At 44.0% G+C, this 27,927-nt stretch overlaps 1 protein-coding gene across 4 annotated transcripts in view; it reads left to right on the top strand.

Annotated features, from left to right (window-relative positions):
- The window catches only part of CCDC149 (coiled-coil domain containing 149), a 96,311-nt gene that overhangs the window by 9,508 nt on the left and 58,876 nt on the right, over positions 1–27,927 (top strand). For all 4 annotated transcript variants that reach the window (XM_032495009.1, XM_032495000.1, XM_032495016.1 and 1 more), the window contains exons 2-3: positions 23,423–23,584; positions 25,518–25,556. In XM_032495009.1, the coding sequence (XP_032350900.1) occupies positions 23,423–23,584; positions 25,518–25,556 (201 nt within the window). The remainder of the gene's footprint in view (positions 1–23,422; positions 23,585–25,517; positions 25,557–27,927) is intronic.

The raw sequence follows: 27,927 nt of genomic DNA, 5'->3' as shown, positions 1-27,927 counted from the left end.
TTCCAGCTGAACTGGTCTGTTCTGCATTCTGGCTCCTCCCTTATTCTCCCACCCTGACCTCATCTGGTGGGCCTTCCACTTCTTCCCTGACCACAGCCTTTACCAGCCCTTCAAGGTGAATAGACACCCACAGCCCTCATAAAAGTCGTCTGTGACCACCCCAGCGCAAAGTGAGCTCTTCGACCTGTCGCCTTACGTGATGTAGGTTCCAAACCACTCGTGGAACCCTTCCGTGCTCCCTGGGCAAGGAGAGGACCTTCTCTGTGTGTGGATCTTAACTGCTGTACAAGTTAGTGAGCTCCTGAGTAAAGGGACCGTGACCACCGGGGTTGGGGTAGAAGACAGGAATTCTAGAATGATAAGGCTTTATGCTGTGGCTCAAGAGGTGTGGTCCTGCACCTGAGTGAGGATACTGATAGAGCATCTTCCTAATGACTTAGTTCTGGCCCATTTGCAGGGCTTCTGCTTTGATTTCACATTCTCATTTGTGGGAAGAGGCTCACAGACATGCCTGCCCACCTGTAGTTTATTAGTGACAGACCTACAGGTAGGGGGTCAGTGACATCAGGATGGATCCATCCCTGTGTTGGGTTGGTGGGTTGGCATCAAAGAAGAATGAAACATAGCCCGGGGTATCTCAGTGGGATAGATGGTTAGCAAAGGAGGAGGTCAGCATGCAGCGTACTAGGGACGTAATGAGCGGTGCTATGTGCGAAGCCTTGTGTGTGAGACAGTGCTCTCGAGGGGTTTACAGTCTAGTGGTGATGGAGAACAGGGGCACACATTGTGGTAAGTGCTCTGTGGGTAAAGGGGAAGATCATTTGGATTGGTGAATTAAGGAGGTTCTTGATGAGGGTGGCACTTGGGCCAGGAAGTTTGGCAGGATTTTTGCCAGGGGAAATGCAGAGGAAGGATGTTCGAGGCAGAGGGAGTGGAGATAGCAAAGGCACAGAGGTTGCAAAACGCAGGCTTGCTTGGGAAATCCCAGATGTCTTCCTTTGCTTGAGACACATAGTGGGGCATCAGGTGCTGTTTGTTAAGCTGACCTTGAGTGCCCGGATAGCTACAGAGAGTCCTGGGGTTCTGAATGGCCTTCATTCTGGAGGCAACTCAAAGGGCATGAGTAAGAGGTTGCCTGGGGATGAGGGTTGAGCAGGACATAGGAGGTCACCTGCCCCTGTCCCTGTCCCTCCGTCTCCTTGCTCTTATCCACTCTCAACCCACCTGGGTCTGCCTTCCACCTCTGCTTTTCTCCTGAAAATGCTCCTGCCAAGGCCTCCCAAGACCAGCCTCCTGTTTGCCACACCTCATGGTCTTTCTTCTGGCCTCAACCTGCCTGATACTCCATGCTGCTTCCCCTGCACACGGGGCTTTGCCTCTCTCCACGGGGCCGCTGGAGGTGTCCTCCAGACCCTCGTGCTCAGTGTGCCCTAAACTGAGTTCACCCTCCCTCTGCCTCCCGCCCTTCCCACCTCTTCCCCTCTTCTATCCCATCTTAGTTAATGACATCACTATGGAAGCATCCTTGATTCTTCTTCCCAAATTCCACCCCCCATCTAATTGTTTATGAAGGCCCATCTTTTCTGCTTTAGAACAAGTCCTCAAATCAGGGCTCTGTGTCACCTTTCTTACTATCCCACCACCACCCAGGTTCTCATCCACTCTTCACAGCATATTTGCAACACCCTCTAAGATCTTTCCATGATGGTACTAGAGTTGTCATTCCCAGCACTGACATGATTCACCACTCCTTTGCCTAAAGTTCTCTGATGGCTTTCCAGGGCCTGCAGAGGGAGAGCCATTCCTCAGGTGTCCTCCAATGGCCTGCCCTCACCTCACCTTCAGTAACTGCTCTGTGTCCCTAATGCCACCGCCTCCCCCCCACCCCCGCCATAGAACTGCTACCAGATCATTCCATACCCCGAGGCATCTCTAGGTCTTGGCTTATGTCCATAGACTAACTCTTACTCACATTTTAAAGCTCAGCTCAAATGTCATAACCTCCGCTTGGTTTCCTACCTCAAGAGATTGGGAAGTGGGTGGTAAATTTCAGTTAGGAAGGTGGTATGGGGGATTGCGATCAGGATGAGAAGGTAAGGGAATGGGGTCCCTGAGGAAGAGGGACCTTCAGAGAGGTGGGTGGTCACCAACGTCTCGCAGAGCGCCAGGCACATGATACTGGGCAGGTACTTGGAGAGGGAAGGGAGGGAGGGATGGAAGGAATGAAGGGAAGGAAAGACAGTTTTCCTTGCCATTTCCAACATTCTCTGTGAAACCAGCCCTGCTCACCTGACAGGGTGCCCCACTTCCAACCTCTCCCCAAGCTGAGCATGGCTGTGAAGGAGCTGAGAGTGAGTTCCACATGGCCCAGCATATGCCTGGTGTCCTGGCCAGCTTCCTGTCTCAGGCTGCAGTGGGTTACATAAGTCATCAAACCCTACCACTGGGTAGCTACGTGGTCAGGGGCAAATCTCCTGACTTTTCCAGACTTCAGTTTCTCTGGACTTTATACAATGAGAGTAACAGTACCTGCCTTGCGTCCCTCACCTAAGATGAGGATAAAGTGAGATGAGGTACGTGAAAGTGTGTTTTAATGGCCCCAACCATCTGCAGCCGAGGTGGTGGTCCTGTCCTTGCCCGGGCTTTAGGAAAACGCTTCCCAGGGCTTCAGAGATGCTTCAGCAGAGGGAGGTGATGGGTCAGCTGCTGGCTGTCAACGTGATGCCATTGAGAATTCATATCGATGGGGCACAGAGTGACGTACCTGCTTGCTCTGCCATCTGCAGACCCCATGACCAAGGCAATATTGGAGGTGGCAGCAATGGGACTCCCTTATTTTTTTTTTCAGCCAGGTCCAATTTGCTTTTTAATTTGCTCCAGACTGGCAAGTGCTATCGGGGTCAATCTGTAACCTTTTCTGCTTTCCCGACTGTCTCCAGCTTTGCCAGAACTTCCAGCACATTTGCAGGCTGCTCGATCAGTCATCTCCTGGGCTGCTTCCACCACATGGCCTCTTCTGCGCTCCCCTTATTCACCTCCTGACCCTGGACCCTTCTCACTCTCCCTCAGTCCAGTCTCCTGCCGACCACTCTGTATTTGTCATCGTTTGTTGGGGGTTTGAATGAGCCTCACAGTCCGCTGATTTCAGTGCTCAAGACACAGCACTTGCTCACAAAGAACTAGCATTCACCTCCCTCCTCAGTTCTTGCAGGTGCTTCCCCATCAGCCTCCCTGCCTCCTGCATCTCTTTCTGCCTTTCCATCCCATCCATCACTGCCTGGTCAGGGGTCTGGAGGCACAGCTGTGATCCTGACCCTTTATAGCTCAGAAACCTCCAAGGTCCTATTGGCCCTCACCTGGGCTCAGACTCTGTTGTCATTTAAGGCCTTTCTTTTGTCCAGACAAAACAAAAATGCCTTATTTCGCATTTCTCCTTTTCGCAAGTCCTGTGCTCCCAGCCAACAGAACCCCCTGGGGTCTTTGCTTCCCTGCACCTGGCCTTGCTCAGGCCGTGCTCCTGTCTAGAACTCCTGTTCTCTTCCTTCTCCTCACTCCTCTTTCAAGGTTTGGTCATGACCACCTTGATCCCCACCTGAAAGGTCTTTTGCCTTCTGCAATCCCAAGCGTCTTGACACACCTCCGTGACCAGCAGCTCCCTGGTGCCACACAATGGAATTGTTTCTGTCCATGCCTTGCCTCCAGCCTGGAGTTCCTCAGCGCAGGATGGGCGGATTCATTTTTCAATTTCCCATTGTGCCCAGAACCATGTCCTGCATGTAGTGATCAAATCTAAAAGAGACGACAAACCCACTGGCTTCTCAGCTACTGCTTGAACTGGAAAACTACTGAATTAAAACAAGGGTGTCCTTTTTGTTTGTCAGAATAGCATGTTTACTTGTTCCTCTCCCCCAGGTCCCCTTCCCTCCATTTGATGTCACAGGCCTTCTGACTCTCAAAATATAGATGGTGATTAAGGTAATAAGTCAGATCTCCTTTTAATAAGCTCTAAGGGGTTTCTGAATTTACTAGAAGTCGGTTCCTCCCTCCCACTCTCCCTCCCACCATTCCTTCTCCTTCCTTTCTTCCAGACTGGAATTTTATTCCATCAGATCTATTACTTGAAAAGCGTCAGGCAGAAGCTGCTGGTGGGAAATCACTTGTTTATAAAGAGCTACTTTCTGTCATGGATTCTGACCTGTGTTATAGTGTGTCTGAACATCTGCCAGCCTTTAACTCTGCTCTGGACTAGAATTTAAGTTTGTTTCAAGATTATTTGCCACCCACGATTGCCTCTCATGCAAAGAAATTATGCAGTTTGGGGGGTCCCTATGGCCATTTTCTTATCATGAGAAGTCATAAAAATAACTCCTTAAGTTTGTCTTTCTTCCTCTGGTATTTAAGAGGATTAGGTCCCAGGCACTTTGCTAAAAGTTGGGGTGCAAAACCCAACAGGGTGTCATCACCGTCCTCTGTGTTCCGTAATCTAATTCTTGTAGCCACTTTATCAGTTAGAATGAGCAGGGGAAGTGTCCTTATTTTATAGACGAAGAAATGGAAATTCAGAGTGTTTATGAAATATTAAAAAATACAGAGTCCTTTTTTTATGATTACTCAGCAAGAAGCAAGCATGTGGAGCTAAGCCTTTACACTTGAGGGTCAGAAGGTTTTCTCTCTGGGAGCCTTGGGTTCAGACCTCTGCACACTCAGGTCAGCTGACCCAGCTCTCCACCTAAGAACTTAAGCTGAAAAAGAGACCTTTGGGGTCTGGTTGCAGACTCCTGCCAAGACTTCAGTTTAGGTTGGAAGTTGAGTAAAAGTGGTGTCAGAAGACCTGCAGCTGTGACCACATCCTGAAAGATGGTCAGGACGCCCCCTGCGTGTTGTGGGCTGAAGGTGGACGTGCCAGGTGACCCAGCCCTGTCTGAGCCCCGGCTCCGCAGAAGTGAGGGCCTCTAACCTCCCATGCCCACCTGTTCACCCCCATCACAGAGGGTCCTTGCAGCAGCGGGGCCCTGCCCTTGATGTCCTGAATCAGTGAACGAGGAAAGGTCGGGGAAGAAAACTAAGTGGCTGAAGGTGTTACCCAGAGATGATAAGACCTTGGGTCATGATGGATTTATCTTTAAATTTCCAAGTAATGTGAATTCACTGCCCCCTCCAATTTAGAAAATATAGGTATGTTTCAAAGGACAAACCATAATTCCACTAGCCAGAGTTGAATGCTATTGACATTCTAGTGTATAAACTTTCAGACATTGCCCCATACCTTTATTTCTAAAACTGAGTTTACATCATATACTATTTGATTTTTTCCTTTGTATTGAGGCTAACGTTCGTACCGTGAATGCACACGGTGAATGCTGGATGCATTTTTACACACCTGTGTGACTGCCGCCCAGATCAGGATGGAGAGCGGCCCCAGGCCCCCAGACGGTTTGTGTGCCCTCTCCCAGTCAGCATCCTCCCCCAGCCAGGAAACCACTGTTCTGACCTGGGTCATTCCAGGCTGGTTTTATAACTTGTTCTTTTTTCTGCTCCTCAATAAGTAGTGAGTAGGTCCTTAACTCGTCATCAGCATCCGCATCTGTCTTAAAGGCAGCACAGGGCATGCAGTATTGACAAGCCAGACATCTGCTGTACTTCGAGGCTCTGTTTTAGGAATACTTATTGTAGCGTCTCCCACTATCAGAAAGCCCAGATGTCTGACATCAGGGGTTCTGTTTAGCTCCAGCAACTTCGAGATCTTCCTGTGGTGTTTGTAAGGCCAGCTTGTGCCTTCCCTGGCTCGCTTAGTTGCTTTGAACACATGTGTGTTATGCGAAACGTCCTAATTACCAGCCCTTGTGTGTTGGAAAGGGCACCTCAAGTTGTAGGTAGCACGTGGTATAGAGGTGTGCACGGGAGAGCGAATTCCAGGGTGTTCATTCATCTCATTCTGCAACTTCTTTTCAGAAAAATTCCTCCATAAAAGAGGAGGGGAATTCATTGGACAATTTATAGACACTTGGGTTTAGAGAGAGATGCTTTTAAGGTGACATTGGTGAGCAAGGGAAATCGCAGTTTTGTTTGGTGGAATCATCCATGAAGACACTGACAAGGAGAAAAATGCCACTTGTCTCCCAGAAACACTCTCCTACCCAGTGCCACGCAGTTCAGTCTCCACTGTGTGGCCTCGGACCACGCACATTTAGGAACCTCCGATTCACCCTCTCTGGGTTTAGCTTTTAATTGTTTTACTGCCGCGGTTACCGTGATCCCTCCTCTGCTGTGCCTCTTAGTATCAGCATTATTACCATTAGCAGGAAAGTTGTACTTAAATTGTTTCCATTTTTTAGGCACTTGTTGTGTGCCAGGCACCACATGGCAGACGTGCCCAATGACCCAGCCCTGTCTGAGCCCCGGCTCCGCAGAAGTGGGGGCCTCTAAGCTCATGGAGTGTTTTTTGTTTAACATTCAGTTCAGGCACATATTTAAAGGAAAAAGGAAACATGTTTTTGAGCCCTTTTGAATGAGCTGGATGTTTTAGTTTTGCAATGTCGTTTATTCCTCACAACAGCCTCGGGAGGCAGCTGGAGTTGCCACCGTTTTACAGCTGTGGTCCCCAGGGCTGAGATGATGCGTGAACGTGAGGGAAGATGTGAGTAAGGCAGGAGCTGGGATTTGAACCCCAGGTTTTCCTGATCCCAAAGCCTGCATTTCTCCCACTCTACCACAGCCTCACCAGATGAAGGAGGGAGTGAATGAATGAATGAATGAATGAACCAACCTGCTAGAGTGGAGTGATCATTTTTAGGAAGTATGTATTTTGAATTATGGAGTTGGAAGGGAAATGTTCTTTTATTTAAACTCTATTTAGTACCTTGATATAGTCCTTATACACTTTTGTGTTATGGATACCCAGTGTCACCTCTCAGTGGTGACATAGGGTTCTATTATGAACTCAGTCACATATCTTACATTATAAGGTGATACATTTCCTCAATATCAGTTGCTTGGGCATTTAGGTATATTATTTAGGATTTTTTTTACTTGAATATACAAAGAAGTTTGATTCATATTAGGCAAAATAATGGAAACCATCCCAATGTCTATTGCTTGATGACTGGATAAACAAATTGTGTTACATCCATGTGATGGAGCACTATTCACCAATAAAAAGGAATGAACTAATATATGTGACAATATAGATGATTTTTTTTACCTTTTACCCATGTCTCCAGTTTCTTTTTTTCTTCCAGTTTTATTGAGATAAAATTGACATACAACACTATATAAGTTTAATGTGTACAGTGTAATGATTTGACTTACATACATCATGAAATGTTTAGCTCAGTAAGTTTAGTGAACATCCATCATCTCATATAGGTACAAAATTAAATAGAAAAAAATTTTTTTCTTGTGATGGGAACTCTTAGGTTTTACTCTCTTAACAACTTTCATATGTAACAGACAGCAGTGTTAATTATATTTATCATGTTGTACATTACAACTCCAGTACTTATTTATCTTTAACTGAACGTTTGTGCCTTTTGTCCACCTTCATTCAATTCCCCCTCCCCCTACCCCCCTCCTGCCTGGCAACCAACCACCTGTTCTCTCTATCTGTAACTCTATTTCTGTTTTGTTCTGTTTGTTAACTTGTTTTGTTTTTTCAGATTCCACATATAAGTGAAATCATACACTATTTGTCTTTCTCTGTCTGACTTATTTCACTTAGCGTAATACCCTCTAGGTCCATCCATGTTGTCACCAGTGGCAAGATTTCATTCCTTTTTATGGCTGAGTAATATTCCATTGTATATATATGTACCACATCTTTTTTACCCACTCATCTCTTGATGGGCACTTGGGTTGTTTCTGTATCTTGACTATTGTAAATAATGCTGTAACGAACATGGGGTGCATATATCTTTTCTAATTGGTGTTTTTATTTTCTTCTGATAAATGCCTAGGAGTAAAATTACTAGATCATATGGTAGTTCTATTTTTAACTTTTTGAGGAGTCTCTATAGTGTTTTTTATAGTGACTGCAACAATTTGTATTCCCACCAGCAGTGCATGAGGGTTCCCTTTTCTCTCCATCCTCACCAACACTTGTTGATTGTTGTCTTTTTGATAATAGCCATTCTGACAGGTGTGAGGTCATATCTCATTGTGGTTTTGATTTGCATTTCCCTGATAATTAGTAATATTGAGCATCTTTTCATGTACCTGTTGACCATTTGTATGTCTTCTTAGGAAAAATGTCTATTCATGTCCTCTGCCCATTTTTTTAATTTGGTTGTTTGTGTTTTTTGATGGTGAGTTGTATGAGTTCTTTGTATATTGTGGATATTAACCCCTTAAATGATATGTCATTTGCAAATACCTTCTCCCCTTCAGTAGGTAGCCTGTTTGTTTCATTGATAGTTTCCTTCGATATGCAAAAGCTTTTTATTTTGATGTCCCATTTGTTTATTTTTGCTTTTATTTTCCTTGCCTGAGGAGACATATCTAAAAAAAAATTACTGAAACTAATGTCAAAGACAGTACTGTCTATGCTTCTTTCTAGAAGTTTTGTGGCTTCAGGTCTTGTATTTAAGCCTTTAATCCATTTTGAATTTATTTTTGCATATAATGTGAGAGAGTGTTCCAGTTTGATTCTTTTGCGTGTAGCTGTCCAATTTTTCCAACACCATTTATTGAGCAGGCTGTCTTTTCTCTATTGTATGGTCTTGCCTCCTTTGTCATAGATTAATTCCCCCTGTAAGTGTGGGTTCATTCCTGGACTGTCTATTCTATTCTATTGATTTATATGTCTGTTTTTGTGCTAATACCATACAGTTTGATGAATGTAGCTTTGTAGTATAGTTTGAAATCAGGGCGCATAATACCTCCAGCTGTGTTCTTCTTTCTCAGGATTGTTTTGACTACTCAGAGTCTTTTGTGTTTCTATACAAATTTTGGAATTATTTGTTTTAATTCTATGAAGAATGCCACTGGTATTTTGATAGAGCTTGCTTTGAATCTGTAGATTGCCTTGGATAGTATGGTCATTTTAACAATGTTAATTCTTCCAGTCCATGAACATGATGTAACTTTCCATCTGTTTGCATCATCTTCAGTTTCTTTCATCATTGTCTTATAGTTTTTCAAGTATGGTTTTTTTTACTTCCTTAGATAGATTTATTCCTAATTTTATTCTTTTTGATGCAGTTGTATTCTTAATTTCTCTTTCTGAAATTTCCTCAGAATCAGTTGTTTGGGCATATCTGTATATTACTTGGGGTTACTTTTAATGTAATACCAGAAATAACAGTGATTTAAATAAGAATTATCTGTATTTCTAGTTCATGTTGTTGGAGGACAGAGGGAAAGAAAAGTGCCCACAAAACTAAGAAGGCATCTTGAGACTGAAAAATGAGGCAGGCAGCTCTATATAATAAATGGGTCAGTTTATAATGGGGTGATTTACTCACAGAGTGGGATCAGGGGACAATGGTCCGGAAGCATTCACAGATACAGTCTGCACCACTGAGGGGCCATTGGGACAATTTTATAGTTAACCTAGAGTATGGGGGTAGGTGCTTGGAAACAGGACGTGCGTGCCTAAGTCAAGATTCATGAATAGATAACTAGTCTCATGGGCACCGAGAACACGTCAGGGAAGGTTTTCATCATTGTTTGGGAACTAACAGAGCATAGAGGCCACTTGATCCTACTGATTATTAAACAATTTCTATTAACTACAAAGCCTTTGACGACAGAGAAGTGATTTACTGCACACTATTGTCCTGGGTAAGGTCAGCAAAAGGACAGAAGAAACTATAAGGGCCCAAGATGGCATCAGTTATGCTAACAACCAGCACATGTACAGTACCTCTGGAGGTGGGCAGTTTGGGTGGATGTGGTGGCTCACCTTTTGTCGGGGATCCAGGTACCTTCCATTTCTCCACTCTACCACTCCGTTCCAAGAGTGAGGTTTTCCGTTTTGTGGACCAATATATTGCAGGACTGGGGAAGATGGGCAAAGGAGTGTATCCCCCCACCTCCTTAAGGAAACATCCCTGAAATCCCAAAGGACACTTCTGTTTCCATCTTATTGACCAGCACTGTATACGAATATAGGAGATCATAGTGGTACCTACCTCACAGAGGACATGGTGAGGACAAATGAGCTAATGTGTGCAAAGTGCCCAGAGCACTGCCTGGTACACAGTCACTGGTAGAGAGGGTCCCATCTGTGTTTTGAGGGATGTTTCCATGAGCATATCTGGGTCTCAAGCTCAAGGTCTTACTCAGGATATCCACTGCCCTCTGTAGCCTTTTAGGCCTGTCTGCCTCTGAAATTTCATCTCCTTTTGGAGTGGTCAGACTGATCATATATTCAGCAATTTGCAATCTGATGCTACTGTCTGTAGTGATCCTGAATTATCACTGAATTTTCTTTGCTGAAAGAGAAATGCCCGAACCTTGACATTACCTGCATCAGTGATGTCTGTGTGTCCTTCCCCAAGGAATTTTTTAAGTGTCAGGTCTTAATTCTGCACTTGCAGAAGAGTAGACTGGAGCAACATGTTTTATTGTCATTCAGATGCTACCCTGATGAACGGAGATGACAGAGGTAGTGGGTAAGTGAACAGACTGACTGTCAGGAAAGCAAATAAAATTATTTCCAGCATCACCATGTGGTCAGTTGGTGATTTGTAGCCAGTGAGGATTTTGCCATCTTCCTTGAAAGCCATAATTAACTCTGGTCACCCACGGGAGACTTCCACTAACATAATCAGCTCATTTGCACAGTTATCAGCCAGAGAAACAGACCTGGACAGAGTCCTCGCCTTAAGAAGTATTTACAATTTAGTCTGGTCTCTGAAATCTCTGGTGATTTGAATCACTGGGGTTGCACACCCACCCATGTTCCAGAATAAACCTCCTAACTTTTTGCTGTGGGGCTGAGTTCTGGACTGACAGTTCTTGTGGAGAAAAATTTCTCACTAATCAGTACTGCCTGGAGTTGGTGGAAAGACAGTAAGAATGATGAAGATGAAGTTAATTTGAAGGAGCACGTTAACAGTGCTCAGAAAAATGTGAGTGAGGAATAGAGAGAGGGGGAAAAAACAGCTTCCAGCCACAAGTTTCAGCTGGGGACACCTTCATCCTGTAGGCGGAAATTGGGGCCCAAGTGGCCCTTTAGTGATAACTCCGTGGTTCTCATCCAGAGAGAACCACTGGGGGAGCTTAATGATCGCAATTGGTTGAAACCTTGGCAGATGGTGGTAAGAGCTCTATTTACTTGGATAATTAAAATGGTGACAGATTTGCATGGCTGATTTCAAGATCTCTAGGCTGCAGATGACTGCCTTTGGGGGCAGACTGGGATGAACACCTCCTTGCTTTAGAGTATCTGCACCTGACTCAAGTATCAGAGAGACAGGAGCCAGGGACTATTCCCACAAAATGCTCCATCTTGGGTTGAATCTTCATCCTGAGCGCTCTGGCCCTCTTACGGAACAGTTCATCCCAGCAGGGAGATGACATTTCTCAGAAAGGCAAGGTCTGCTGACAAACTTAGGATTGGAGATTGTTTTCTTTCTTTGAATAGGACAGACACTCTTCTTTTGATTCTTTTGATACCATGATAATTAGTAAGATTGGTGCCTTTAGACTTTATTGAGTGCTTTTTAAAAATATACATTGTCTTATAAAATCCTTAGATTCTTCTGTGACAGAGGCAGGCCACTGCAGCAGAGAGGGCAGGGGAAAGCACTGAGTTCAAATCTCACCTTTGCCACATGCAAGCTGCATGCTTTTTTTTTTAACCCTTTAGAGCCTCAGCTTCCTTATCTGTAAAAGGGGGTAATGATGTCTACCTTTTGGAGTTGTGATAAAGATTAATGATTTATATTCATAAAATGATGAATCATCTTTGGGCACGGAGTAGTTTCCAAAATGATGGTTGTTCATATCATCCTTTGTAAAATGAGGAAACTGAAGCTCAGAATGGGTGAGTGGATTCTCATGGCCCAGTGGTAGGTGATGGCAGTGAAACTTACTTTTCTCTAAATCCTAGGTGCCATCTTGCTTCTATTAATGACACTATTGTCTCTTTATCTCCCCAATTCCCTCTTGTTAAAGGATGGTCCAGGAATCAATTCTAGTTGAGCCAGTGCCACCCTTAATCCTCTCAGTACCTCACCTATAAAGTGCAGGCACTGCCACCGGTCCCTCTGCCCGTGGTGTTTGGGAGCTGATCTGAAAGGCTCAGAGCTGACAGATATGCAGTGGGGCTGTATCAGGGAGTGCTGGGTCTTTTATAATTTCTTTTCTGAGACAAGGGGAAGTAGAGCCAGAGCATTTTCACACCTTTTAAAGAATGCTGGACCAAAATGTGGTCCATACTCTGCTGGCTTCTTACTGCTACCCAGCCCACAGGCGGAGCCCTCTGCAACTGAATCGAATTGTTTTCCTATAATGAATAGCCAGTGAATCCATCATCGTATTCCACATATGACTGTCATATGTTTTAATTTGTCATTGCATATGTGAGGGTTGGTGACATGGGCTGTCACCTGTATCCAGCATATCCCAGGCTCTTGGCAACCTGAATGGAAAGGAAGAGGCTCAGATGCCTGGGTAATTTCAGTGTTCTGTCCTGAAACAAACCAGAGTTGCATGCCCCACCTTCAGCATCTCGGCCCCAGGCAAGGTCGGATCAGCCTAGCACGGAGGAGAGAGCGAATTCACTCTAGGCAAGCAATGATTTTTAAAAATACATGCTCTCTTCAGTGAATGCGAGGGGGTTTCCTAGCCCATGTATGGCCAACTAGGAGGCAAGCCAGTCATTTCCCTTGTGTTTTCTCATCTTTATAGGCCTGACAGCGGGACACTCTTTGGAGAGTGAGAAGATGGGGAGAAGGAGGAAAAGAGAAATAAGTAACAGGAGTGAAAGAATTGAAATAGATATTCAGGCCAGCCTTCGTTATTCAAAACTTCAGTTAACCAAGACTGTCAGTGAATTTCACATACCCCCCAGCTACTGTGGTTCACATTATAAACTCTTTCAATTACCTGAAATCTCACTTAACTTAAATTTCAGCACATCCCCTGGGGCAGTCAAATAATCAAAGTTTGCCTGTTGAAAGTAATACCAGAGAGGGGAAACCGCCCTGGTGACTCCAAGAAGGATAGATCATTAAAAAAAAAAAAAAAAAAAGTCATCTTAGAGAATGGCATTAGAATCATTAGGTTACAAACTTGAAATTGCTGAAATGTTATCTAAAAATTACAGAGGCGAGCACAGATTTTTTAAAAGGCTGTGAAAATGCACAGGGAGCTGTATGGTTGGAGACGGGGGTGTGGCTATGGACAAGAAAGACTCCCACGAAGGTTAGCAGTCCTGCCAGGACTGTCGCGGGCTGGAGGACTTCAGCGAGATAAGCATCAGCGTGTGGTCAGCCCCACGTGGCACTTACCCTGCAGATGCCCACACTCGATCTGGCGAAGTTGTGAGTATACATGTATCTCCAGGTGACAGTCCAGGATGCTTACCTGGAGCAGTGATTCTGCAAGATTTTAAAGGATACAGCTGGTGAATGGACATATGCCCAGATGATGTAGGAAAGTGCTCATTTTAAGTGATAAGAATGAGGTTAAATACAAATATCATTCTGATGATTCTGTGGGAGCTGTCCTGTGACCTCTCTATATACATCGAGTTTTTGTAACTGGACTTCTTTTTTTCCCTAAACGTGATGCTAAAATGGGATTTACAGATGTAGGCTTAATAATAAATTGATGGCTATCTTACTAAAATATATATTATGAATATCATATATAAATAAATATATATATAATACATTTTTTTCTGCTTCGTGTTAACTGAAATCATTTATTTCTCAAATATTTTTTGAGCACTCTGGGTCAGGAGCTGCGCTTAACTCTGGAGATGCAAAGGTGAATGAGTCAGGCTCTGGCTGCAAAGAGGCCTCCGTCTGTGGGGAGACAGGCGGGTGGGCACGTGGCTGTGAGGCTCTAAACAAGGTGCACCCTGAATGCCGTGTGGCCACCAGGAGTCAGCTCTTACTCTGCCCGGGAGTGGCAGAGGGCTTCCCAGTCGCGGGCTTGTGAGCTGGGTCCAGGGGAGGACAAGAAAGGAGAGAGGTGATGGAGAGTGAGCATGCGGTAGCAATAGGTGGCACCTGATAGACACGACACATGGCGAGTAGGAAGAGTCAGGGAGGTGGACTGCAGCCAGATATTGAAAGGCTCTTGTTTGCCACTCTTCTTAAAGGCGACATTTTTAAAGAAGAGTGGCAGGACCTGATTTATGATTTTTCAAATGGACCTGGTACCTGGACTAGACCTGGTGGCCACGTTGGTCCCAGCTCGAGATTACGGGGCAGTGCAAAGGAGGGGTTCCAGGAATGGAGGGAGCAGCTTATTTGAGGTTAGAGAGGTTTTGCTGATTGTTGGAAACTGTTTACCTGGTGCTGCCGATTGGATGGGGATGAGGTATTCCTGGGTGGAGGAGGGAGGGGAGGGGAGGAAGAGAGCAGTAACAGAGTAGAAAGTAGAGGGGGACCTGGGGAGGAAATAGCTCTAAGAAAGAGTGAGTATGGTGTGGAGAAGTTTCTAAATTATTCCTGAACTTGAACTCTTCAGCCACATGTGTTTATCTTCGTCTGAGAAGCCTTTTTGGATTAGCAAACCTTGTTCTTGCAGCAGCTAATAAAGTCTAGCCTGATCCCATCAGTAAAAGTCACTGTCGTTGTTTGACAGAGAGGGTCCCTTAGCGGAGAGGTCCCCTCCCTGACACCCTGGCTACCTTCATCTCTCTCTGCAGTTATCTGGTTGTAAAGCCATCCAAATAGTAATGTGGTATGTCAGATAGTCATTTAACTATTATGATCTTCCTTGTAGCAATTATGACTTGCTTTATTGCAGATAATAGTGAATGGGTAGATAAAAGCCACTCAGTGGTGAAAACGGTAGGTTTGAGTTCTTAAGGTGAGAAACCCAAGGCCACCTTCATGGTGTTGGTGTGTGGGCATGAATTAACATCAACAAATGAGCTATGAGCTCTGCTTTAAAAAGTATAATTGAAATGCAGTTCAAAAGAAATCTATTTTTGAGAAAATAATGAAAGCATTTCATGGTATCTAGTATACATGCCAGAAACTGGGCATATTTTACCAAGTTTATCCGTCCATGTTTCACTGATTACCCAGTACACCTGGTGTGTGGTTTCTCCTTTCTCCATTTGGTAGGTGTCTGTGCCGCACTGCGGCCACGTAAACTTCACCACTGTATATGTGCTTCTGTGTATGATTAGTGGAGGCTCAGAGGTTAGTTCAAATAAAAGGAATTGTTATTAAATACCCCCCCCCCTTATTCATGAAGCATTAGAAGGGGAACCTTAGCAAGGTTGAGAAATAAGCTCAGTAGAATGGACCTACCTGGGCTCACGTGGTGAACATTTGCTGTTTCTCACTTCCCAGTGTTCATTTCTCTTTCTCAACAGCACCCCAATTTGGAGGGTATTACCACTGGGTGTAATCTGGAGGGACAGGTTGGAGGGATACAGTCCGGGTGTCCTGTACGCCCCCCGGCAAAGCATGGCACACAATCAGCCTTAGGCCAGTTGGCGACACACTTGAGCAGGGAGACAGAGCCTGAAACAACAGAGTTCACTTTTACCGGGTTCAGTAGCCTCTGACTCAACTTTTTTGCACTGAGATCTGGTAATTCCTGGTCCTGCCTCCAGACTTGCTGCCAACCTGTTTCCAAGTTTACTTCTCTGTCTTCCTGCCAATTCTATGATTTCCAGTTTCTTTCCAACAGATTCCTTTGTCAGTTACTGTTGCCTACAACCAAAGGATCCTAACCAGATATATGCAGAGAGCAGTATGGCTGTACTGGTTATTACCTTCATGATGAAGGATAAATTGACCTCTTAGAGCAGTAGTGTCCTCATCTCTAAAATGGGCTAATCAAACAACCTATTTCACAGGGTAAAATGAGATCTTTCAAGTAGAGCACTTTGCACAATTTGGAAATAGTAATTAATGTTCACTAAACAGTGGCTGCCACACTTACCCTTATAATCAAATAAAGGTCTTCTCATTATTGTTACTCCTAACAGTGCCTGGCACATAGCAGACATTCAAAAAATACTAATTTGTTTCCTCCTTTCCTGAAAACAAAACCTCTTTTTACAGGGTAGGGAGGAGAGCAAATGTCCCTGGTCCCTATACTACACACAAACTTGACAAACAGAATTACACCTTGACTGAAGGGCAAAAATAGAGAGGCCTAAGGAGAATCCAGTGTGTGTCCCTTGGCCCCACCCGAGTGGCCAGAAAGTGGGGTGTTTGCCTGTGCCCTGCTCAGCTCAGCCCTCTGCAGTGGGGTCGGGCGATCACGTGACCCGCTCACCCACTCCTGTGATTCTGATACCAGCTGCGGAGGCTGAGGCCAGACCCATGTGTGCCTCTGGTTGCCTGGGTAGCACCCTGCCTGTCAAGAGTGCATTCGACAAGGTGATAACAGACCCCACGTTAAGAAACAGCAAAGCCAGTGTGTTCTTTGTAGGCCTGATTTTGGAGCCTAAGTCACATCTGAGGGCCTGAGTCACAACTTAGACAATTATGAGTTCAAAGGCACTTTGGAAAATAGGGTAACTCAGCTCAACTGTGGAGTTGAGCTGGTGAAGACCCCAGTCATCCTGACACGTGGCTAGCCAGAGCTTTTGGGGACGTGGAGCTGGCTGGCCACTGAACAGGACTGTAGGTGGCCTCTCTAACCTCAGCCATGCCCTGTGGAGTAAGACTGAAAAGTCCCCAGGAGGGCCACCTGTTTTCCAAATAGGGTCTCAAAATACTGTGAATGAAGATGCGTTGCTTTCAGGTACACAGTTATCTCTGAGAGTGTCTTGTTAAAAATATGTTTGAACCCAAGAGAAGTAATTTGTGGAATTGCTAATAATTTGTTTGTTACCAATATAGACTACTAACAAGAGCCTGGAATTTGTCGTTAGAGCCCTAGTTTGAGCTGGTAGTTGTTAGTTACGTGATGCTGGGAAAGACAATTAATCTCACCTGTCTTGTCTGTAAACTGGGGAAGACTGTTTTTTGTCCCACATGCCATAGTGTCACCTATCGAATGAGAGAGTCTCTGGGAAAATGTTCTGTAAGTTTTAAATGCTGTCAAACGAATGCCTTTAATTTTAAGAAAGTTTACAAAGCCAAATTTTAACATAGTACCTTTCATTTCAAGCTCACAGTAATCTCAGTGAGGTGAGCAGGGCAAGTGTTAATTAATCTGAGTGATGCCTCAATCCCAAAGAATTGGTTAATTATTTCTGTTACATAATGGCCTTTATTCGGGCACCTTTTATACCCATGCATGTCTCAAAACTCATTTCAAGCATCACCTCTTCTGTGCAACTTTCCTTTCCTGCCCAGCACCCACCCCCCAGCCCCACTCTTGCCTCTCACTAAAATATCTATTCAATGAATGAATAAATGTGCAGAGTGGCTTATTATAGAAGAACAGTTTCAAACTTTTAAAATGGCAATCCACAATAAATGTGTGAAAACGGGCACATATGTGTGTTTATTCCTACACACATATTCAAAAAGAGAAGTTTCATGAAACCACACTTACTTTCATTGCATGGGATTCATGCTGGTTTCTGTTCTGTTCTGTTCTGTTTTTTTGTTTGTTTGTTTGTTTGTTTTAAGAAAATGAGGGTTGCAATTGAATTGATTTCACTCCCCAGGCTAATGTATCGTGACCCACAACTTGGAAGACATCATTATGGAAGATGCTGACCCCTGGGAACCTTGTTCTTTGCAACTGGGCAGGTCACTTGGGTTATCTGGAAGTTTTGTCCCTGCTCCAGCATTCATGCTAATTCTCAAGAATGAAGACGTTACAAGGCTAGGGGAATAGGCACTAATGTAAGCATTATGGCAGCTTGCACATTGATTGTATGTAACATGCTTTTAGTGTTTTTCTGGCATACACAAAGAAGTCAAAAATCTAATACATTCTTAGGTTCTGGACAATTACCGTTTGAGAAAGATTTGATTTTAGTCACACATGTGTCCAAGAGACTATGCAGAGATTTGCAAGGGTGATTTTCAAATAAAAATCAAGTTCCCTATTCAAAATCCTCAGGCTCCAGATGTGTTTCGGATGCAGGAGTCTTCGGCATCTGAAAGGAAATGCAGTAAGAGTACGGTGTATTCTGTACCGTCCCCCGTAGAGTTGTGGGCAGCAGCTGGTAATCAAACACATTGATTTGTCTTCAGCAAATGCATGAATATTCACAGTCTGTGGCACAAAGACTGGTAAAAATCCTCATCTCACCTGAGGTCACTAACGAGATGTGAACGCATTTTTAATTTTCAAAACTTTTAGGGTTTCAGAAAAACCCATAAGGAATTGTGGAAATAACGTTTTTGTTATCCAGATATCGTGTTTTCCATTTCAGAATCCCTAGGACCATTTATCTGTTTAGGAGACCAAATGCTTGGCTCAGTGCCTAACACACGGAGGGCACCCAGAAAATATTTGTTGAATGAATGATCGAGATCGACTACAGCTTATAGAAAACTCTTGTTACGACCAAGCTGCTTTTGCAAAAACAGCCTCTAGTTTTACCCCATTTCTTTTAAGTGGATGGAAAGCTTATTGCCTCTACTTGTCCCTTACGAGGAGTAGAGGGGAGATGCTTGTGGATTCTTTGGTTTCTTTCCTTCTTCCTTCAGGCCTTGCTCTGAGAAAAGAGGAGGCAGATCCACTAGTTTTAGAAGACGATGGTTAAAGAAATTCTAGGTATAAAAAGTAGACAAATTCAAAATTCCCCTTTCTTAGCTTCCTTATGCTGAAAATACCAACTGGATGTAGTAACTGAGTCCAGGAATATTCTGATTTTTTTTCTCACAGAAGGCTTCATTTGTCAGGAATTGGGGTTCCAAGGCTTGGCTGTACCAAACTCTGTGTTCAAATTCTGGCTCTGCCAAACCCTTGGCATGTTATATATAAACTCTTCAATTTAAGCAGTCATTTTCTCATGTAGAAAATGTCCATGATAATAACACAGTAACCTCCTTGTGTTGCTGTGAGGATTAAAGGAGCTCATAGATGGAAAGCATTTGCCACTCACCTTTGGTTTTTGTTGTTGTTACTAGTAATAATAATGGTGATGATGTTAATCTTCTTCATCATGGTGGCAACTGAGCAGAAGCACAGAGCAGGGGCAGATATGGTCTCCACCAGTGTCCCTATCCTCACATTCTTTGCTATGGATTGTATTAGTCAGGATAGGCTAAGTTATGCTCTGGTAACAAACACCCCGTAAGTCTTTGTACCTTACCAAAGGTACCTTTGCACCTGTACAAAATTTTATTTCTGAGTCATGCAAATTTCTGTGGATCCAAATGACTCTTCAGGGCAACTGTCTAGTCATGTCAACTCTACACTCTGGGCTGTTTTGTTCTTACTGCACCTCCAGAGCAACACATGCCTCCCCAGATGTTACAGTAGGAAAGGAGAAAGCTTGGCAATTCATACCTTGACTCCTAGGAGCTTCTATCCCAGAAGTGACTCACATCCCTTCCAGTCCCCTTTTACTGGATTAATGCAAGTCACATGGCTCTGCCTTACTCCAAAGCAATGGGGAGGGATAGTCCTACCAAGTGCCTGGAAGGAAAGGAGACCTGGAAATACTGAGGAGAGGCACTAATGTTGACCACACAGACATCTAGCCTTTTCTCACTCTGTTGTAAATTGTCATTGCAAACACAGCCTCAGCCCCAGCCCCCTTTCCAACCAGGTGGCTGTCCTGAAGCCATCGCTGTCTGGAGATTCTGAACTGCCACTGCTGCAGGTGACCTTTAAAAATCATTGAGCCGGCTCTACCCTAGACCAGGCAGAGGAAGCAATTTCTGGGTGCTCGAAGTGACTCATACCTCCCTCACTGGAGCCCCTCCCCCTAGCGTTTTCCCCGGCACCCAGCATCCCAGTGATATTGGATGGGATGTTAAAATCGTGGTTTCCTCAAGCTGGAGGGCACCCCGGGAACCCACTCATTTTCCAAGTGTGTAATCTGAGGTCCAGGCAGTGTTTTGTTCCTTGCATCCCGTGGCTTTCCCAGGGTTCCGCCCGTTCATGATGAGCCCATGGCTAGCCCTGCATCTGGACGGAGGCCTCCTGACTCTGCTTGGTGATTTTCTGCCGCGCCTACTCCATCGTCTGCACTTATTCATCCTCCTCTAGAAGCAGAAACACCCCAAGCACAGTCACTTGGCTTGTCTCACTTTCTGTTCTATTTCTGCTCCCTCCTAAGGCTGAGGCTGGTCCAGGCACTCGCTGGTTGTTCAGAGCTGCCAATGGAGGAGGCTCTTCAGCACCTTTTTCTTTCCTTCGAGTTTTTTTTTGTTGTTGTTTGTTACCAATTGGAGGGATAGGAAATGGGACAGTTGAACAGTTGCCACCACAGGGACTTAACTACCACTATTTTAGAATAAGAACAAGAAATTCCATCCTGTTCCCCAGTTACACACACGCACACCTCCCAGAGTTTCCTACTGATATTTTAATGAGACTGCGTATGTAGGATCTTTAGCCAGATGGTAAAATATAGTCGGTGCTTGTACATGTTCAGAACCCCTCCTGCTACAAGAAGTGGCACAGACAACCCTGGACTGGCTCTGAGACTGAGCCCGGCCCTGAACCTCTAGGCTGCCGCTGGCCTTTCAGTCCCTCCAGATTATTTTAGTTGTTTCTAACTTTTAAGACTCTTTGAAGCTGGAGGCCTCCAGAGCCTGGGTTTTCAAAGTATAGATGGGGTAAGAATGAGCCTCTGCCCTGTGCTAACAGTGCAGATTTCGGAGCCAGCCACCAGAGACTGATGGTTCAGGCAGTGTGTGGGCTAGGGGTGAGCAGTCTGAGCTGGGGCCCAAGAATCTGCATTTTCACAAACAAGCAGGGTGCTTTCCAGGGTGATGTAGAGCAGGGTTCCTGGTTGATGCTGCCACACCAGAGTGGCAGGACCGTATAGGAGGTGTCCCGCCTTTAGCCAGAACAGCACCACTTTGAGCTGTTTTATAAATGAGGTTTTAGCCTAAGGTGTGTTCCACTGATAAAAATAAATGACATGGAATAACGCATTTGAAATTCCCTGTTCTAGGCCGTAGTAAGCAGAAGAAAGAACAGCCCAGCAGTGACTCTCTGAAGACCACCCTTTTTTTGGTGTAGCTTCATCTTCTTTACAGAATGAGTTTCTTATCCTTTGAGGCAGCTTCTCGTTGTCCCGTTTTCCATGCCCCAAGGAGAGCCGAACAGCAACATTTCTCTTCCCCAAAACCTGGGTCCCTGGGTCTTAGCAGAGTCTTCTCTGCCTGTTTTCTACCAGGAATCTTAGACCCAGAGGGAATGGAGGCCCATTACTGACCTTTTCACAGCTTCCAAGGCCCTATTTGGACCTGCTATCAGAGAAAAATGGGTTCTCTCTTGGACCCTAACAGATTGCAGTTCAAGGTCAGGGATTCCACTCTGCCAGTACGTGGTGGCTCTTACCTGTCCCCTTCTAGTAGACTGGATGTGACTCTGATCTTGCCGGCCCCACGTTACAACATCTCCACATGACTGCAATTTTCTTCCCCGAAGTCAGAAGACACGGAATATCTTTGGGGCCTCAGATTTCGATCTGATAAATTGAAGGGACAAAAGTGGCCGTCTTTGCGCCACCCATACCAATAGCCCTGCTGACCGAGGTGGATCATGGGCAAAGACCTGAAGGTACAAGGGCAGATCTGTTAAACTGTGTGTAAATGGCATTTTTTCCTGTGAAGTCTCAATACCTCCCTTAGGACATTGCAGTTCAGATTTTTGAGCTACTCTCCTCTGATATTTACTCATTGGGGATTTTACTCTTGAGAAATCACTGTGGCAACAGAACCGTTTTCCTCCACGAAGACTGTGTCAAAGTCTTAAAATCCAGGACGTTTTAAGGCAAGATTCCAACCTCATTACTGCCAGAAATAAGATTCATGCAAGGTGGAAGTGTCCTCTCTTAGAACTCAAATCTGTCTCAGAATGGCTTTTTCTTTCTCCTTTGTTTTTGAAGCTAAGCAATTACTTTTTTTTTAAGAAAAAAAATTGTGCTAATGCACAAAACTCTCTTTTTTCCCCTTTCATTTATTTAAAATTGAACTTAACAAAGTCAGTTCCAAGCAAGCACTATATATGAGTAATGCTTTTTGTCCATAAAAGAGCATTGACTCGAATGGTATGGGAGTGCTGATCCTGTCTCTGCTTTGTGTGAGCGTCCATAATGACAAAGTGCTCATGTCAGAGTGGATAATGAAACTATAAATTGTTTTCATGAATGCTCTGAATTTGGTCTTTTACGGGGCAAATTCAAAAGGTATTTAGTGCCACATTTCACATATGTGAATAACACCAGACGGTGCAATAGAGCCAATAAAAGTACAGAGTCCCAGTCGGGCTCACGCTGACCCACGTGATGGGTGATTGTCAGGGGAGGGTGGGTCACATTGGGGGCAGGGGCGGTGGGAAGAAGGAGGGACAAAGATATCCTGTTGACTCTGAGGAAGAGTTCCAGCAAGGTACACCTGACTTTGGGGGGATAATTCAGAGTGCGGCTAAAATACTTAGCTCAGAAAATTGGTCTCTGGTGGTGGGTGTCTTCACTGGAATCACAGAAGATGTACACATCTTGACCGAGTTTAGTGGATAAAAATTCTCAAGTGAGAAAATGTCTGCTGGGTTGCATGGGCAGGTGCAATCTATAGCAGTGATTTATGGCTCAATTAAATTATTTTTTATTATATGGTTGGTATTTTTTTTAATTATAGAAGCCACCATAGGCTTATTCTAAAAAATTTAGAAAACACTGACAAGTATAAAACATTAAAAAAAATGCAAATAATTTTGCTACCAAGAGGTAACTGTTAGTAATATACAAAATGTTTATTAAATCTTTCTGCATCATATCGTTTGATAAAAATTTAACAGAATTTTATGTAATCTTATCTGGATGTATAGATCCCTTTTTAAACAAAATTTGGGGTCTATCAATTTATTTCTTTATCTCTGTAATTGTTTAAAAGGATTCTGCTTTTTAACTTATTCATCAGTTAAGGTATTTTCCCTTTCCCAGTTGGCCAAAGTTCATGAACATCCAAGGTCTTGGTTCTGTCATGAGATGAATATACCAGATACTGTAGCAGCCTTTGGGCTCATATGTCATTGACTGACAAATGTCTCTGGGTATATGACCTCTGAAAATGAAAAAGGCAATAAAATGAAACAAAACCAGCCCCGCTGGCTGTGTGAACTCCAGCGCGTGTGAAACAGAGGGGACCTGTTGACGTTTCTGAGCCGTAGTGTGCCTCTGTTTGTCCTGCAGTACCTGGTGTGCAAAAGGAAGCTGGAGAGTAAGAAGGAAGCCCTGCTGATCCTCTCCAAGGAGCTGGACACATGCCAGCAGGAAAGGGACCAGTACAAGCTCATGGCCAATCAGCTTCGGGAGCGCCACCAGTCCCTGAAGAAGAAGTACCGCGAGCTGATCGTATGTACGATGTCATGGTGACGCCCCTGTTCCCTCCTCCAGATAGAAGGAGGAGCCTTGTTCACGCGGCTTCTTCAAAAGAAGATTGGTTTAGAACAGTTCCAAAGCGGAAAAATTAAGAAGTGAAAATCCTCACCCTTGTTTCCTCCAGAGTCCAACCCACTCCCTAGTTGATAGGCTGCTTGCTCTGGTGCCTGTGAACATACACACGTATCCGGATGTGTTTGTATGCCTGTTGACTTGTTAATTAATTATACGGAGTTTTTAGAGAGGATTTGTATTCTAAATCCGCACTAGTACAGAAGCCACTAGCTGCATGCGGTTATTTAAATTTCATTTTAAATTAGTAAGAATTAAATAAAACTGAACACTCAGTCTCACTTATTCACTCAGTCGCCATAGATGGCTGGTGGCAACCGTCTGGGGTTGTGTTGATAACAGAACATTTCCGTGGCGGCTGCTATGTTGGACAGTTAGTTTAGGACATTCCCCTCATTGCAGAGAGTTCTATTGGACAGCATTATATAAATGTTGTTCTACAACTTGCTCTTTTCACTCAGCACTTTGTTTTGGACATCTCCCTAGGCCGTACATAGAGATTTAACTCAATTTAAAAAGCAGTTGCATAGTAATATTTCCGTAATTTTTAAACCTTTCCCCTTCCTGGGCAATTCGATTTTCTCTAGTTTTCAGATGGCAAGATCTTTAAGGATGCAAATTATACTGGAGGATCCCAACTGCCTGGTGCTATTTTGCGTCCTTGCTTCTTTTTTCCTCACGGATGCTGCCTCTTGTTTAAGTGCTGACACTACTGCTTACGTTTAACTGTCTGTGCTGGGGTCACTGAACTGTCCTGGAATAGAAATCCAGTAGAAGATTCCTCAGGTTAAAATCGTGCTGACATACGTAAACGCCGTCAGATAGAGGAGCGCTCAGTTTCTGAGCGTTTATCATCCACCTGAGGTATTTATGTACTCCCAGGTGACACACGATGGAGAGGAACTGAATCTTTTTAAGACAAAAACTCGGATAGGACTAGCAGCTCCCAGTTAATTTTCCTTAATTTTGAGCATATCTTATCCCTACCCCATCCCCAAATTGTTCTGCACATAGAGAAACCTCAAGTGTGTGTGTGTGCGTTTGTGTGTGGGTGTGTGTCTGCTTGTGTGTGTGTGGGGGGGTGTATTTGTGTATGTGGGTGTGTGTGTTTGTGGGTGTGTGTCTGCTTGTATGTGGGTGTATGTGTGTTTGTGTGTGTGTGTAGGGGTGTGTCTGCTTGTCTGTGGGTGTGTGTGTTTGTGTGGGGGGGTTGTGTGTGTGTGGGTGTATCTGCTCGTGTGTGGGTGTGTGTACGCTTGTGTGTGGGTGTGTGCTTGTGTGTGTGTGTGTGTGTGGGTGTGTGTGGGGGGTGTGTCTGCTTGTATGTGGGTGTATGTGTGTTTGTGTGTGTGGGTGTGTGTTTGTGTGGGGGGGCATGTGTGTGGAGGTGTGTGAGTTTGTGTGTGGGGGTGTGTCTGCTTGTGTGTGGGTAGGTGTACGCTTGTGTGTGGGGGTGTGTCCAGTAGTATTTCTTTGGATCTAACTATTAAAAAGAGGAACCCAACTCAAACCAAATGAAATATTATTTCAGCTTAGGCTCTGCTCAAAAGTAATTTTGATAAATCTAGTTTATTTATTTATTTGGCTCACATAGTTTTAGAAAATACATAGATTTGGTCCTAACTGGAAATTGATTCCTTAGAGGTTTTCCCAAAATAACTCTGGTTCAGTTTAGAGTTAAAATGTTTTCAAGTATATTAGAGTTTGGTTCAACACATTACTAGCTGCAGGGGGTGCGGGAGGGGAGGGTCTAAATTTAATTCATAGTTTGCTTCCATTCTTTGAATCTAAGCACACCTAATTTTTTTTTAATGTAACATTGATTTCTTTGTAGGATGGCGATCCATCACTTCCCCCTGAAAAGAGGAAACAGGTAAGACTTATTTCTGATCTTTGAGAGCTCTCAGGATGTTTGTATTGATGCCTTACAACAACTGGGGAATCAGGGAACCCCAAAATGGGTAGAGAAATCTTTTAATTTCCCAGAATCCTTTTGTATTACTTGGGGGAGTGGGTGGTAGAGAAATGGGATGGGCTGGGATGAAGGGAACCCAGTGAAGTCCAACACAGCGGAGGAGGGCACACCGCTTGACTGCGTTCCCTTTCTTGTTGGGAATTCTGTGGGGAAACCACAAGCTGAGAGCTCGAGGCTGTAGGACTTCAGCTTACCGTTTCGTGGGTGGACACTGTTCTGCCAGTCACTTCTGCCACTTCAGACTTTTAAAAGCCATCTTACCAGCAAAACTCCTGAGCCATTTATGTCTTTTCTCCTAAATGGTAACCAACATTGCTTATTGATGAATTCATTTTCTCCCCACAGATTTTAGATGCCCACTTTTATCAATGAACACACACTCATATGTGTGTGCGTATATATATGTATATGAATCTGTTTCTGGACTTTTTGTTCTGTCCACTGAGCTCCCTGTTTCGTCCTATGATTGTACCACATTATTCTGCTTATACTTTATAATACTTTTAATACCTGTTTGAGCTAGACTCCTTCCCCTTGCTCTTTCTTTTCAGATGTTTCTTATTACTTTTTTCAGATATAACTAACAAATATTTTATCAAGTCTTCCCCTGATCCCACTCCCTGCAAAAAAAAAAAAAAAAAAAAACCCAACCTGTTGATATTTTGATTGGGATTCTGTTAAATTTATAGATTAATTTTAGAACAGTAAACATTTCCATAACATTACATCCAGGAATATTGTACGTTTAATTTTTTTAATCCAGTTGCATGCATATATACATATACATATATACACACACATGTATATAATTGCTTTTTCCAAAGGTACCTTTGTTGCAGCTTTCCTCAACTTCACAGTTGTTCTATACTGATGTAGCTTGTAGACTTTTAGGGGTTGAAGGGAGCCTGGAAGATGGTGATGTCAGCCCTGCGTGTTCCATGTTGTGGAAAAGCCTCTGCACCAGAGCAGGGCTTCAACACTGGTAGATACAGGAATTGTTGCTGGCTTCATAGCTGTAATGGCTAACTCAACAACCTGTTTTTGTTCATTGATCACATACTTGGCACAGCATATAAACTCCTTAGATCCATTACCTTGTGATTTTTGATGCTGAGTAAACTATGTCCCAGACACACACACACACACACACGACATTTACCCTTAAACAGCAACTTGGTCCTGTGGTTACCCTTTCAGTCATTCAGTTCTACTCACTCCCACATTCCCTTCCTATTCTGTTTGATTATTTTGTTATGCTCGAGTTTTGATCTAAAGTCAAATTTTTCTGTGGAACTAATCGATGGTCTTCTTTTTCCAAACAAAATGACATGGAAATTTATCATAAATGTTTAACAATTGGGATCCTTCATCTGGAATTGCTAGCTGTTTTTGTTTTTTGGGTGGCTCTGTGCCATCATCTTTGGTGATTTTAGAATTTGTTAGTATTCATGAAGGAGTTTTACAGTGTAAGTGAATTCACTTTCCGTGACTTTCTAATAAAAAATTTACATTGACTGGAGAGAATCTGATGAATTCCAGTAAGTCTGTCAAGCTGCATTTTTACAGCTCTAAAAAAAAAAAACCGAGTTCAATGTCCTAAGCACTGGCTTTGTAGCTTTCAATACGGCATTTAGTTTCTGTCCCTTTAGGATTTAGTGTGGTGATGTGAGCTTGGGCTCTGCATCCTTCCTGCCTGGGTTAGAGCCAGTGCCTTGCTGCATGACATAGGAAGGATTGGGGTGCAAGTGATAGACGTTCGAAACTTCTTAAACAATAAAGGGATCGATGCCCTCGCATAACCAGAAGCTGAGAGGTGGTGCGGGCCTTAGATGCTGCACAGTCATCATGACTTGTTCTCCCCTCTGTACCACACTTGGCAAATAAAAATACAGGATACCCTGGTGAATTTGAATTTCAGGTAGACAATGAATACTTTTTAAGTATAAGAGTATGTCCCATGCAATATTCAGTGCATACTTATGCTTAAACATTAATGGTTATTTATCTACAATTCAGATGGAACTGGGAAGCCTGTATTTTATCTGACGACTCTATCGCTGCGCCAATTTTAACGTCAGCTTCCTCTTGAACTTAACATCAGCTTTCTTCTAAAGGCTGGTTCCCCAAACAGAAGAGGCAAAACACCCAGCCATGGAATATAAGTCCTTCCCTCTGGTCTGATTGGGCCAGTATAGGATGTGCTCCCCTTTCTGGCTTACTAACATTCACCAAGGGGGTACTATACATTAACTGTCTTAATCACCAGGAT

The sequence above is a fragment of the Camelus ferus genome, chromosome 2, assembly GCF_009834535.1.
Source record: "Camelus ferus isolate YT-003-E chromosome 2, BCGSAC_Cfer_1.0, whole genome shotgun sequence".
NCBI classification, from domain to species: Eukaryota; Metazoa; Chordata; class Mammalia; order Artiodactyla; family Camelidae; genus Camelus; species Camelus ferus.
The sequence above is the reverse complement of the archived record's forward strand: the minus strand, read 5'-3'. Positions and strand labels throughout refer to the sequence as shown.